General features: G+C 31.2%; 1 protein-coding gene across 3 annotated transcripts in view; it reads right to left on the reverse strand.

Annotated features, from left to right (window-relative positions):
- Nucleotides 1-15,037, reverse strand: part of DAAM (disheveled-associated activator of morphogenesis-like protein) — a 112,596-nt gene that overhangs the window by 62,545 nt on the left and 35,014 nt on the right. For all 3 annotated transcript variants that reach the window (XM_076417133.1, XM_076417132.1, XM_076417134.1), the window contains exon 2: nt 8,416-8,538. In XM_076417133.1, the coding sequence (XP_076273248.1) occupies nt 8,416-8,538 (123 nt within the window). The remainder of the gene's footprint in view (nt 1-8,415; nt 8,539-15,037) is intronic.

Consider the following 15,037-nt stretch of genomic DNA (forward strand, 5'->3'; position numbering starts at 1 on the left):
TAACTGCCTTTGTTCGTCAACCATGAACTTACAGGAATTCGATTAAAGTATGACACAACCGAATGTTTATCTAGATTCTGAGAAAATAGTAAAACTATTATAACTAGTATGCGTTCTTGTACGGATTAACGTTTTCACTTAAGTGGGCAAAATGAGGATCTTATTGAATGAGGAAAGGAAACATATTTCAATTTAAATTATTGCATGATATAAACTCAAATTTCGGGTAATAAATAACGTACTTATGTAAATTTGAACAGATCTGAAGTAACGTACCGGCAATAATTATATTAATGATGATAACAGAACGTATCTAATCACCATAAGCTCATAACCAATATAGCGTTGGTTATAACGACTGACTATTAACAAATAAACCAAATAATTTATTGTGGTTTTCTTCAAAATTTCATCAATATAGAAATTTAATTTTTAGTTCTCCCACAAATTAGAATTGATTTGTGTATAATGAAACAGGTATTTTCTACTTATTTAATATATAGAGTATATTTATTATTTCAATTATTTAATTAATAATCTTTTAACTCTTTTTAATGTTACGTATATGATGTATAAATACGTAATACACATATTTACGTGCTTAAACATTATTGTTTATTTTCGTTCAAAGGCATACAAATTTAGAGAAATGTGGTAAAAGCTTCAAAGGTTTTCCATATGAACTAATATTCTATTTAAAATTATTATTTCTGTCACAACCACATATTAGTTAGTTTACCATTGACGAATCGATTCTGGGAATATGTAGCTTATTTTCATTGAAAACCCGAAATATAAGAAAATATATTATAAATAAAATCGAAGCGCACTAAAAAGTTCAAACATTGGAATGCAGAAATAAGAATTAGGTGACGTGTGACGTAACGCCAATATTTCGTAACAATTTTGATTGCTAATTTTATTTTTATTAAAACCTTTGCAATCATACTTATGATTGAAAAATCGCACCAGATTGCCATATGGCTTGAGAATTAATGAAGAAAAGGTCAGAATTCTGACAACTCCTTATATCCAATAACTGACGGATAGCCTGCTATTGTAAATTTCAATGGGATCCATTTGAAGCAAGTGCAGCAGTTTATGTAACATGGCTTCATGTTACATCTAAACTAATTCCCTAGCACAGAACATTAGAACAAGTTCACAGATTGGTCAATAAAGTAAATAAAAACTTATACTAATACTTTTTTATAATACAAAAAATATAAAACTAAAAAAAATATTGCTCGGCTGCATATTTCGATATATCTCAAACTTTTGAAGGTGTGGCATACTAGACTTCATGTTAAATTGAAAAACCTTCTACCCAATCCTCTTTCAAATACTAAAGTCATATCTCACAGACAGACAGTTCATTGTGAAACAGGGTGACGAATACATTGAACCACATCCAATATATTCAGGTTTTCCGCAGGGCAGTGTCCTTGGCTCAATGTTATAAATATATTAACAAATCAATTGAAAAGTCTCCGGTTTAACACATTATAACAGTTTTTTTTTCAATTTTTTTTTCAACATAATTCCCTTCAAAGGTGATACACTGATTATAGCGAGCCTCCAAATTTTCGATACCATTTTTGTAGTATGATTTGTCCTTTGCTTCAAAACAGGCCTCAGTTTTGGCACTCTTCATCCGATGGAAATTTCTTCCCATCGGGCATTCTTTTGAGATCTGATTACAGGAAATAGTCAGTTCTGGGATGCGGAAACAATTGGAAGCCCAATTCATGGATTTTTGATACAGTGCATTGTCTTGGTGAAGCAGCACTTTCTTTTTCTTCAAAGGCGGCCCTTTTTCGGCAATTTCATCATTCAAACGGTCCAATAACGCTATGTAATAGTGGCTGTTGATGGTCTTTCCTTTTTCAAGATAGTAAATGAAAATTATTCCATGCGCATCACAAAATTCAGACGAAATAACCTTGCTAGTCGACTCTTGCGTTTTCCCACGCTTTGGAGTGGATGTACAGTCTACTCGAATGACTGTCGATTGGACTTTGGAGTAAAATGATGGAGCCATGTTTCACCCACTGTCACATATCGATGCAAAAACTCGGGTTTGTTACGCTTGATTATCTTCAAACACTGCTCCGAATTATCAACTCGTCTTTGCTTTCGGTCAAAAGTGAACTCGCGCGGCACCCACTTTGCACAGAGTTTTCTTATACCTAAATATTCGTGAATGATATAATGTACACGTTCAGTTCATATCTTTGGAGTGTCTGCTATTTCATTCAATTTCAATTTATGGTCATTCAATATCATTTTGTTGATTTTTTAAATGTTTTTGTCGGTAACAACCTCTTTTGGGCGTCCACTGCGTTCACTGTCTTCGGGGCTCATTTCACCACGTCTAAACTTAGCGTACCAATCACTGATGGTTGATTTTCCTGGGGACTGGAGTGTCTGGAAACTCGGCATCAAGCCAAGTTTTTGCTTCAACTCTATTTTTTCCCTTCAAAAAGCAGTATTTTATCAACACGCGAAATTCTTTTTATCCATTTTTTTCACAATAACAAAAGTTGCTTCTCTCAAAATGCTATAATTTACAAACTAATGATCCGACAGCTGTCAAATTTATACACGCATATTTTGAGGGTTAGGGCTAACTAAAAAAATAATATGGATTTAATTCTAGTAGCGCCATCTATGTGTCAGGCCGGGGACTTTTTAGTTGAATTGTTTAAATAGTAGAACTAGATCGGCAATACAGTTACGTACAGTCGATTCAATAAGAAGCCACTTATTTCCATTAAAATAAAATATTTTTCTAAGTAAATTGCTAAGCCTATTTTTAAAGAATTTGTCGAATTTAGTTGGAATTTGCTACGAAAAACTGAATTTAATTACGCCAGGTACCTTTGCTTCCCCGCATGGCCTGCAGCGTATCGAAATCCTATGCACACAATGCATGTGTCACCATGAGACACAGATAATATTGATGTGCTCGTTTAAGTAGAAGACGGCCATTTAGCATCACAAATTGTCCCAATTGGAAATGTAATGACCGAAGTATCTGACGATTTTTTTACAAAACTTGGTACAAGAGTTTGTACTTCCAAATGTTCTACACAGCAAACAAAGTAGTAATAATTTTCACAAAACTGTAACAATTTCAATAGATTTATTTCTAGCGAACAGCATTGTCACGATTCAGGAAAATTCTGCTAGAGAGATATAATATTTTACAAATCGAAGATACAACTTTTGTGCTGGATCACGGGATAAAAAGATTAAAATATCGTTCAGTACATGTAAAAACCCATTTGCAATGTCCACCGAGACGAAAATAAAATATTTTATGTCCTGACTGTAAAAATTATGATTTAACCGCAAATAATAATATTAAATTATTATTTTGTCAAAATGAAAATATTTTTAACAATAAACAAACTATTCAAATTATTAGTTTTATTTTATAATTTTTTAAAAACTCATGCATGATTTACATTAGTTATCGACGTGTTACAATGGTGTATTATAGAAACTCCATACACTTTGAAACGTAGTTTTTGTAGCACGGTTCCGGAGAACTTAATAGATTTCCCACCCTATATACGCATTCGCTATGTTAAATGAAAATAAGCGTGACTAAACGTAACAAAAGTGCAATTTTTTATTTCTCCGAAGCTGTCAGGTATATTTTCACTTTTACCATATTAATAGCGTCCCATAAAAAAACACTTCTACCGATTCCATAGTATTTTATAAACCATATAAAGCAAGACTGGACAAGATCAGGCTGAGAGACGAGCTAAATAGATGCCCTCAGGACATTCGTATATACATTTTAAATGTACGTTGAAATTTCTCCTATTAGTCATCGCAATGGAATGCCGAAATGTTGATGTTGATACAATATTAAAAGTTAATTTGTTTTGGTATATTGTGTTTCTGATTTATTGTTCTTTGTCTCGATAAGGCTTTGGTATAGCGTAATGTCAGTTTTCACACTAGCACGTGTTTTAAAATAGCTTTAATTTTGATAATGCAGATCATTATCATTTATAAGTTGATCTAGTTTCGTAGCATGCATATATTTAAACAGTTGCCTAAAATCTTTGATGTTTTGTGATAAATAATTTACGTTCTTTATGATTCTCAGAAATTGAACATAAATTTAAATTGTTTAGTTGGTGTTTTTGGTATTTTCAAATTATCTTATGTAAATGTTTTATTTTAATGAATTGTCTAATTTCTAAGTATTTTTAAATAAAGGAATATTTTATAACTGTTAATGTACTTTTTAATATTATTAAGTTCATACAAAACATTGTATTTCGGATTCGGATTTAATTTTAGTGCATTTATGTTTGTTGATGAAAAGGTTATTGAAACTGTTGTGTATTTGAGTTTATTTATTAAGGTATTCCAATAATCATAAATCTGTATAGTTAGCTTCTGGAGCTTCACTTCACTCAAATTTGAGCAGAAACATTTCTAAGTTCGTTATAATCCCATTTCTATCCATTATTTGCATATGCTTCTAAGTAAAATGGCGTGTTTAGATTTGATAAACACCAAGTCGCTTATTTATGTAATTTGATATATAATAATTATTAATTACAGCTTTGAGATTTTTTTTTATTCTAAATTTTTTATTCTAAATTTTATTTTTGCATAACACATAGATATAATATAATACTTTTTAAAACATTGATATATTTATATTCTATTATATATATATATATTATTTAGAAAAATAAAACAACAACACAACAACAGTGTCACAACTATATATATATATATATATATATATATATATATATATATATATATATATATATATATATATATATATATATATATATGTATATAGCATTAAAATAAAATTCAAAACACAAGAAAATATAAAACCATGTGTATGCAGAGCTATGAATTGTAATTTTTTTTTTATTACTCTTCGTGAGTCCACAATCTGCCCTATTGGCAATAAGTATTTCTTCTGTCTATATTATATATACATGGCATGTAGAAAATCACTTCATTAAGCAATCTTCTGTATAAAATATTATCTTAATTAATTAGTCTTATTCTAATGCTTAGTCTAAAGTCTACATATGTCCAGTAATCAGATCAGGTGGTGTTAAACGTTTTAGTCTACGCACTTCACTATCACGTCGCATATTTAGCTGATTAGCGAGTACATTGGGATGCACTGACACTCTTTCGAAGTACTTCACACAAACACGTTGAATTACACTCGTTATAGGTTCTAGAGGAATATCGCGTTGTATCACTTTATTTAAAATATAGTACGGAGCATCAACAATGGCACGCAACACCTTATTTTGGAACCGTTGAATGATGGATATATTAGATTTACTAGCGGTACCCCATAGTTGAATACCATATGTCCAAATGGGCTTGAGTATAGACTCATACAGCAATACCTTGTTATCTAATGATAACTTGGATTTGCGCCCAATGAGCCAATACATTTGATATCATTTTAGTCCCAGTTGTTTCCGTTTAGAGAGTATGTGCTTCTTCCAGGTTAGGCGTCGATCTAAATGCATACCAAGATATTTAACATGGTCTGCTTGGGGGAGTTGACGATGATTGATGTTCACTGGTGGACATGTTCTTCTACGCAGGGTAAACGTTATATGCGTGGATTTTGATTCATTGGCTTTAATGCGCCATGTCTTCAACCATAATTGTATTTGCTCCAGGTGAGTTTGTAGGTTTAAATTGTAAATAATATTATAAATATTTATTTGTACGGGTCTATATATATTATTACTTTGTAAATATTACATTACAGAACAGATGTTCATAATTCTATATTTATAAACATTAGTAAGATATATTTTCTGAACTGTATGTGTAAGTAGAATAAATATAATCTTAGATTTACTAAACCTACTAAACTAGATTAACATAATTTAGCGGGTACACAACATCATTAATCAGAACAACCTAAATAACGGATATAATAATATAGTAAACATTTATTTTGTTGAGGTAGGATACTAGTATGTTAGTTTTAAATTATCTTTCAATAATGAATTTTTTTCAATGATTGTTATTTAATTTTATATTATTAACATGTTATGAATGTGTTATTAGAGAATATCTAAAACGATATCCGTTAATTTCTTGAAGGTATTAGAATTGTTGTAAAAATTGTACTGGGTATTTTATAATAAACCCCGGTACGTTATAAAAACATGTTAAAATGGGCGTGAAAAAAATTTATAAAGGAATGCTTATTCTATTTCGAACCTGAGGCACATTTTTTGTTACCTTGTCGGATTAGAATAACGCTATAATTACAATAATCGATGACTGTATTATCGACCAGCAAATCGATATGTCTTGTCTATCAAATCAGATTCGCAAATAGTTTTGCATTAAAATTCAATATTTAACATTTAATTAGTCTCAGTTTATGGGTCATTTGGGTTTTTAAGTATTAAATTGTAAAATTAAGTAATTTTTGGGATTTATTAAATGTATAGGCCATCGAAAATCCTTCTGTTAGTTAATTATTATATTCCTCAAAACATACTGGCCTATTTTTGATAGAGAATAGAAAATTGAAATAAATTAGTTATATCATCACTAAAAGTTTGACATAAAACTTTTTTGTTATTACAGTACGCTTAAAATAATTTTAAAATTGTTTTTATTATTAATTATTAATCAAATAATTATATTAAATGGTGCGAGCATATCATATAAGTGTTTAACACACAAATAAAAGTTATAACAAGAACCAGAACAAAATCTTGGAAGATGTGTCATGAATTTCTAACATTTCTTGGGTTTTCTGCGTCAACGCAATTAATTGGGGAAGTATAGGGGTATGTTAATGGATAGGTTATATCTGGAAGACAAGAATTATCAAAATATACTACTAGGTAGCTGATTTCTCATGAATAACCAATAAAAAGGAAACGACTAAATTTTCATATTGTATCAGTTCGATCTTAGATTTAAATTGTTGATAATATATTTGATGGTCTGTGGCTGTCTACTGTGCGTGAAATTATAAATTAGTATTTGTCTAATCTACTAAATGAAATGTTTCAATTAAAATTAATACTAGATTCCTCTAGAAGCTGTTCGAGCTAGGAGAGTTGGCCACCGAAGAAAATATAGATATTACAATATGTCGGAAAAGAAATCGATATATCTCTCGCAACAAGTATAAAAAATATCGAAATTTTACAAAAAATATGTCGATATTTAAAAAAAAGTGAATGTTAACCTTAAAGAAATATACATTTCATCTGAATATTATAAAGAGTAGGCTTTTAAAATTAATTAATGCCGGTTTGGTCGAGCAGTGGTAAAGGCGTTGGGACAGTCCTCCTACTGTTGCGATAGCCGCGGGTTCGAATCCTGCTGGGGCGTGGTCGTAAACTTATGTTTGTGATTGTTTAAAATTTGAGAATGTTCTAGGCAAGAGTGTAAAATCCGACAAGGAATATGATCCCAGTCACGCCAGTAATCAGGCTGGGTAAGACCGGATGTCTTCTGGGATGATTTCTAAAGTTGGTCACTCGCCAGTCGGTAGGCTTTAATGCTGAGAACCGTGGTTCGGAGCCCACGTTAAACTGTAGGTCCAGTCCAGATAAACCCATAGTTGGTAAAAGGAGACTTTAAAATATATATATAAAAAGTTTTATTAAAAATTATATTTAATTTATTTTGAAAAATCATGGATCGAACTAAAAAACAGTCGGCCGAAAATATAAATATTTTTTTCAGAAAATATCGATATATTGATCGAGCCAGTGCCGCCTATTTTTAAAATACTTGAAATATTATATTACTTCTAGTATTTTAAATGGTTTAAGCTTTAGAGTATGATATTGTGGCTTAAGATATGTAGTTTGAGTAGATTTTTAAAGAACTATTTGGGGCGATATCTTAAAACTAAGAAAGATGAAGAAGAAAAATTACTGTTGTGTTATTTATTTTATTAATGTTTTTGTGTTATTTATTTTTCCTCATATGGGCTGCAACTTTACTAGGTCTACCCATTGTAATACCTAATAAAATAACCCTGTAATTTATTGACTAAAAAAGAGAAAAATAAAATATTTTACCAAAAAATTGAAACGACTTCAAAAAATAAATTAGGAACACACTAGAAATATTTGAAAATAATGTATATTTTGTTACCTTTATTGTATTTCTATTATTACTACTTTATTATTCGTCTTTAAAATTCCCGTATTAATATTTGGCTACTGTCACGCTTACTGGTAGCGAGGCAGCCCTAAACTTTTTGCTTTTTCTTCTAATCTAATTTTAAACGATAGTTTAGATTGAAAAATGCATGGTGATGTTGATGTTATATTGTAGGTTTTTGATTAATACTATGTATAAAACAACGAAGAATATATTATTAATAACAACAAATAAAAGTAGAAAAATTACCTTGAGGCAGCCGCACCAGCCGCGCTTGGAATGCACGGCCGGCATGGCTGGGATATGGAGCCGAGGCAGTGCGGACGTTATATCGTCCCAGGCCGGAAGCTTGAACGAACACTTGGGTAATCCCTGCAAAAAAAAAACAGAGCTGTTCAGTATATTTTCATTCAACAGTTGAATGTCTTTATAATTGCATTATATAAAATGCATAATCCTGCATAATTAGCGTACGAAGTGCAGTTAAAATTATTATAAGAGAATTTCATGTTCGGTGTTCGATTTTTTAAAAGTAATATATAATAATTTAAGTATCTCAATCCAAAAATATACCTCATAGAGATATAAGAGTAGTCCTATATAAAATATATAAAATCCTATATAAAAATCTAAATAAGAACTTCGTAAGAAATATATAATGTGGTATAATCGTTAATATGATCTTAGTTGATGGTTAGGTATTTGAATGCATTTTGTTCAGCTATATCTATTGGCGAAAAAGTAATAATGTAAACAACTATTAAACAACTTAACCTAACTGTTGTATTGACATACATTCATAAAATATATAGTTTTCTATTTAGTACGACGAATGAAAATTTTTCACGAACTTACTGAAATGTATGTGTTAAATAAATGTATTTACATGATAATTGAAATAGTTAGTTTTTTTATACTGTGATAAAACTATAAACCACAAAATATAATATAGGTGGAATTTTCGAATGAAATTAAAACTTGTTCAAATAGTTAATAATCCATGTCTATATCTGTATTATAAATACACTTTCTGTATTATAAATATATCATTTTAATTTACAAGAAAAACATCAAAATTAATGCATCTACAGCTTCTTTAGTCGTCGGAAAACGTTGACCACGCATTTAATTCTTGATATGCGATCATATAAAATCATTTAGTGCCAAATCAAATAGCTATGGATCGTTGTTTCAGCCAATGTGTTAAAGCTTGCATTGTCATGATGGAGAATGGTTATTTCTTTTCTCATATTTTCTTTTCTAGCACTTCTGGTAAACAAATGATTGTGGCCATTTAGAAATTCACTGTTTAGGTTGCTCTAAGGGCTGTATCAATTTTATCGAATTTAGCTCGTCTTGGAAGACCCATACAGTGGATTAGCATATTGCTTTCATAGCTAAATGTTCATGAAAATATTATTGATGCTTGCCATACAAATGAACAAGGATGACTCAATCTCGCGCTAGGTCTAAACTACACAAATTGTGCTCAAAATGTTGTGAGGAAGCTTATTGTTATAAAGGCCAAACGTCCAAATGGAAACGTCAGATAGAGCCTAACAACACATAGTATTGACAAGATTGAAAATATAAATAGCGATCTTCGTAATAGTTTTAATTGAAGCCGGTTGTAATGAGAGAACCAAGGTTCCTATTAGTTCAATAGAACCGATTTCGGTTTATTTTGGTTGTACTCGCCTGTGACTAAAAGCTTTCAAAATATGTAACTGTCATTCTAGAAACGTCAGTTTAGCTTAAAAAATGACTACGTCTATATTCTTTCTACCTATATAAGGTCAGGTCTATGTAGGTTGGTTCGTTTATAGTCCGAGCTCAAACTTTCGTTATACATATCATAAAGCCACCTAAACAATACTATTCCCAGTAAATACCAATTTTAATTATTATTTTACTATTAAATATTGAATACTTCTTAATTAATTAATAATAATAATTATTAAAGGTAACAGTTTATTTTATTTGCTATAAAACTAGAGGTTAATTTACAACAAAATTAATATAAAAATCATATATTTTAATCGAATATAGTAATGAGTTTAGGAATATAGTAAATAAGTGTACATGAAGTTAATTTTTTTACCATTATTTATGGTGGTACTAAATATTAGAAAGTGTAATTATTTAAATGTCAAAAAATATGTTTTGCTTAAAAGACCTGTTTTCGACATCTTAATAATTAACATAAGCTGATATTATATAATTTTGACTTTTCACTGTCAGAAGACTACAAAAACAGCCGGGATCGACTCCCCTAGTTATACTATTAATTAATACCTAGATGAGAAATTAAATGAGCATTATTAGCATAACGTAACGGAAAACTACCTTTAGAATTACCAAGTTTAAGGGTTTAGTTCGGTTTTTGATTGTTACTGTACGTAGTGATTAGTTAAGATTAAAAATAAATAATCTCATGTTGGTCTCTATAATATATTAGTGTGATTGTCTTCTGATTTTTTTTAGAAAAGAGGCAGTTATTGAGAAAAATATATGTATTTATCAAATTATTTTCCATTAATTTCTCCCATTTTCCATACCTTGACCCATACCAGCCACTGATTAGTCAAGGCATGCTACCTCGACCTGTGCAACAAGTGCTGGTCAAAAACTGCTAGATCTGATGAGTATGCTGAGTACGGTAGAACATTTAAACTGCAATAGTGTATCCTTCACAACTTTTTCAACATGACCGAGCATTTGTGTATGCTGCTTGATATTTTGTTGATTTTTCCAACAACACATCCTTCAATTTGTTCAAATGATGTCTATAGACATCTACGGTTATAATTTCACTCGGTTTTAGCAGCTCGTAATATACTTGCTGATCTCACCATATGTACAGTAAGATCTACATCGGTGTTGATGTGGATGATTCTCATGGACTCTCCATTTCCTTGCCCTTTTGGATCTTTTCTATCTCGTGTAAAAGTCTGAAAGCAGTTGGTTCATAAACTAATGAAAGCTATTTGAAAATTCTTTGGGGGTTCGAGCTAGGTTTTCGCCAAATAAGAATTGTAATTCATTGTCTTTGAACTCTGGTTTCTCCATTCTTTCTTTTATTATTGTCATCAAAATCACCACTTTATATATCCGACAGCAGATTTCTTCAAACCAAACAACAAAAATAAAGAATGTCTAGTACTTCCGTTTATATTGAATAACCCAATCAGCACTGTTAGGTTATGTTGTTTAACAGTTACATGTAGACACCCAATATTATAATTTTAAACTGCTTACAATACTATATACTTGAACCTCTAAATTGCGATCTCGGGCTTTATATAAGCTCTTAAAACTTGCAGCTTAAAATATTTTTATTGCAATCATAAGTGTGTATTATCAAACCGTATGAATTTAGTTGAAGATTTATTTTATGTATTATCTGATTTTTTACAGTATACACAATAGTCGTGTACAAAAACTATTATGTTAGTCGTTTCATAAATAATTTTAGTTTAACAATTATACTGAACATCGTGAAAATTTGAGGTTTATATTGTAAGAATGTTTGCCGGGTCGGTCGGTCGGTCGAAATGTGTGGCTGCCGTTGCGATTATTTGTCAGAACACTCACTACTATTTTTGGAAGGAATTTGCACGGGAACTAAAAACACTGGTTGAATCAAAGTTGTTTATTTTAACTTACGATTGATACATGTGGTCGACGGGAGAATTGAGAGGATATTAGGTTAGGTAGACGAAGTACGGTAGCGCTGTGGAAGTGGTACTGTTACAAGGGGACGGAGAAAAGAAAAAAAGCGAGACGTCGTCGTGATGGTCTTTTATACCTGGAACTGCATGGTACCAATCCACCGGCCACTTTTGTAGTTGTTGATGGTGAATTGGTGGTGGCCTAAAGGATCGTGGCGGTCGCCACAATATATAATATTATGTAAGGATCAGAGCCTATAGGATGTCTAAGATACGATATTTTATGGAATAGAGTTTTGGATTATTTTTTTTATAAAGACTAAGAACTACACGACAATCTAATTAATATAGAATGTAAAGGTAAACACATACATATCAAAGTCATCTTTCAAATTTGGTGCGTTTGTGCAAGTAAAAGTCAACATAAGAGTATTTTTGCAAATGCATTCTGAAGTAAATAACTAGTTGATACTGATATTGAGTCATTGTTCCAGAAAAACTACTCTTTTTGGTTTAGATTGAAATATATGAATGCCAAAAATAAGATATAGCCTTAAATAAAATCCATAAATTAAAATAATCGGAATAATAATTTCATGCAGTAACAAAAGAAACATTTGCTCTTGGACTATAACGTGTTTAATTTGACCAACATTGAAATCTAAACTGCCACACAACTGCATCGCATTTCATTAATTCCGACCGCCCGAAGGCGAATATTGACCACAAAATCCGTCCAAAAACCTACTTCTCGAAACGCCTAGCCGAAGAACTACGTGTTATAGCGCCGTAGAAAAAGTATTTCGATCATAATCCGCTTAACATTAAACAACACGTCTTATCTGGTAGTAAATTGTACGGCAAAAAATCTAATAATTTAAAGGTTCAGTTAAATTTTATGGGAATCGAGGAAAAATAAAACGAACGAACGGGAAGTGGAGACCAGAAGAAAAAATCATTGAACCAGAATGCAAATGGGTTCGAGAAATGGAAAAGCCTGCCCGTGAAATGGTTAGCACACATGGGGAACTAAATTATTTACGGTAATTTTAACACTGACTACCTGTTCGTGAGAAAATTACGGAAAAGAAATAGAGAAAAAAGGAAAATAATTGGGAAGTTCGAGCGGATGGACTTGACAGATATTGTTTTGCGCTCGATGTCTACCTAATAAAAACAAGAAAAAACACTTAGGTAAGAGTGTGAAAAAATAGAAAGGGAGAAATTGGTTGGAATCTATTTCAAGCAAGAAAAGAAAAACATTTATTAGATTTTATTATCGCAGCTATGTAGCAATTTTTTGTTTTAAAATTTATGTTTCATTCCTCTTACTATTATTATTATTACTTTATATTTATTAAAGGACCTATCGTGCAAAACGCCACCGATAAAAAATGAGGATAAGACCGGGACCAGAGATAATCAGAAGAAGGCTACAAGTTTTGCAGACCATTTTTAGAAAATGTTTCAACTCCATTCAGTGGATGACGTTAAATCATTACTATGCGCTATCGGACAGGAAAGAATGAAAATTCCAATTGTCACATTAACCGAAGTTAAGGAAGATGGCAATAAAATGAATTAGTACAAAAAAGACTCCTAGTTCTGACCTTATTACTGTGCAAATATTAAAGGAACCTCCAAGAAAAGTACTAATTAATAGGTTTGCTGCCGATCTGGGTTGAAATACTTACCCTAGAAGACTATGTTTTTCTAGTCTAGATTTTAATATTTTTAGACAAAAATTTATTTTTTTTGTGTCACGCGCCAGAGTTTGATCGCCATTGAGGTCAAGTCATCATTTTATTGCCTCATGGCCAACGAAAATGGACAGAATATATATATATTTATATATAATGGGAATGAATCAAATACTAAAATAAGATTAAAAAATATTCAGCAGAAAAACAAGAAAAATATAACAAGGTAAATGTTAATACAAACAAACGAAATATCTATTCAAGTAAATTGAGAAGTCAATAGAAATAAATAGACGACCAAAAACTAATATAAATTTTCACTACGACTCAGAAAATAAAGACCCTATCCAGATAAATTATAAAAGGTCATTCATGACCAATTTTTGCGCAATCTAAACAGTAACCAGAATATACAGGACGTGCACTGAATACATAAATTGCGCCTTTTTTGTGCATTACAATTTTTACATTGCTTTTTTATTACCTTTCTTTTCTTCTCCTCTCGTATTTTCAAAATATGTTCGCTGATAACCGCAAATCGCATTATATCTTATAGTTAAGTGTCGTATAGTTTCGAGATATGGGATATAGTTAAATTTTACACTTTAGGCTCTGTTTGTAACTTTTAAAGGTAAGGCCAAAATTGTAAAATGGTCTTATGAATTACGGATTTCGTTCCAAATCACATTATAAGTAATATGCTAATCACGTTGTTGATAGCAGACAAACGAAAGTCGCATATTGGAATACGATTGCCTGAATAGTTATTGTAAAGTTAGGGCATGTTCCTATTTTTCCACTTTTAGGACGAGAGCGCTTTGGCATATCGATATTTTCCCGCCATATTCAATTCTGTAATACGTATGAATCAAAAAGGAAAAAATCGAAACCAAGCTCGTTAACTCACCTATAGTCATCAGATGATGCCGATACAACTCTATGGGCAAACAGTAAACGTGTTAAGAACATCAACATAATGGAAGATGTTCGGACTACAATATGAACCACAGCTGTCGAAGGTGGCTAGTGTAATTATGATTCCTAATCCAGGAGAGCCACCTAAAGAAACGCGAAAGAGCGTCTTAGCAGCCAATATCATCTATTCACAATTACCCATAATGTCCAAATTATATAAAACAATGTATTGAAAAAAATAAAATAAAACTAATCATTGATGAAAAGTATTTTATTCCGGATTATCATTTTGGTTTTAGGAAACAATTTCAGGATTGATCTGGTTCACATAATAATGTGAATCAAGTTGAAGAATAAAATTGTACCGGTATATAGCAGGTATATTGGCTTGTAGCTCTGTCGGTGTACAAGAAGCTTTTGCTTTACCAACAAGTCTTGAAACCTGTGTGGACTTATGAGAGTTCGACTCTGCGGTTGTACAAACCAAAGCAATACAAATATCATACAAAGATTCTAAAACAAGGTACTGCGGAATATAGATGGTACCATGCTCCATGGTACAGTCGTAACGACAATCTGTATAAG

Source organism: Rhynchophorus ferrugineus, unplaced genomic scaffold (genome assembly GCF_030347505.1).
Source record: "Rhynchophorus ferrugineus isolate W39M unplaced genomic scaffold, kcgeb_rfMv2 rfM11, whole genome shotgun sequence".
Taxonomy (NCBI): Eukaryota; Metazoa; Arthropoda; class Insecta; order Coleoptera; family Curculionidae; genus Rhynchophorus; species Rhynchophorus ferrugineus.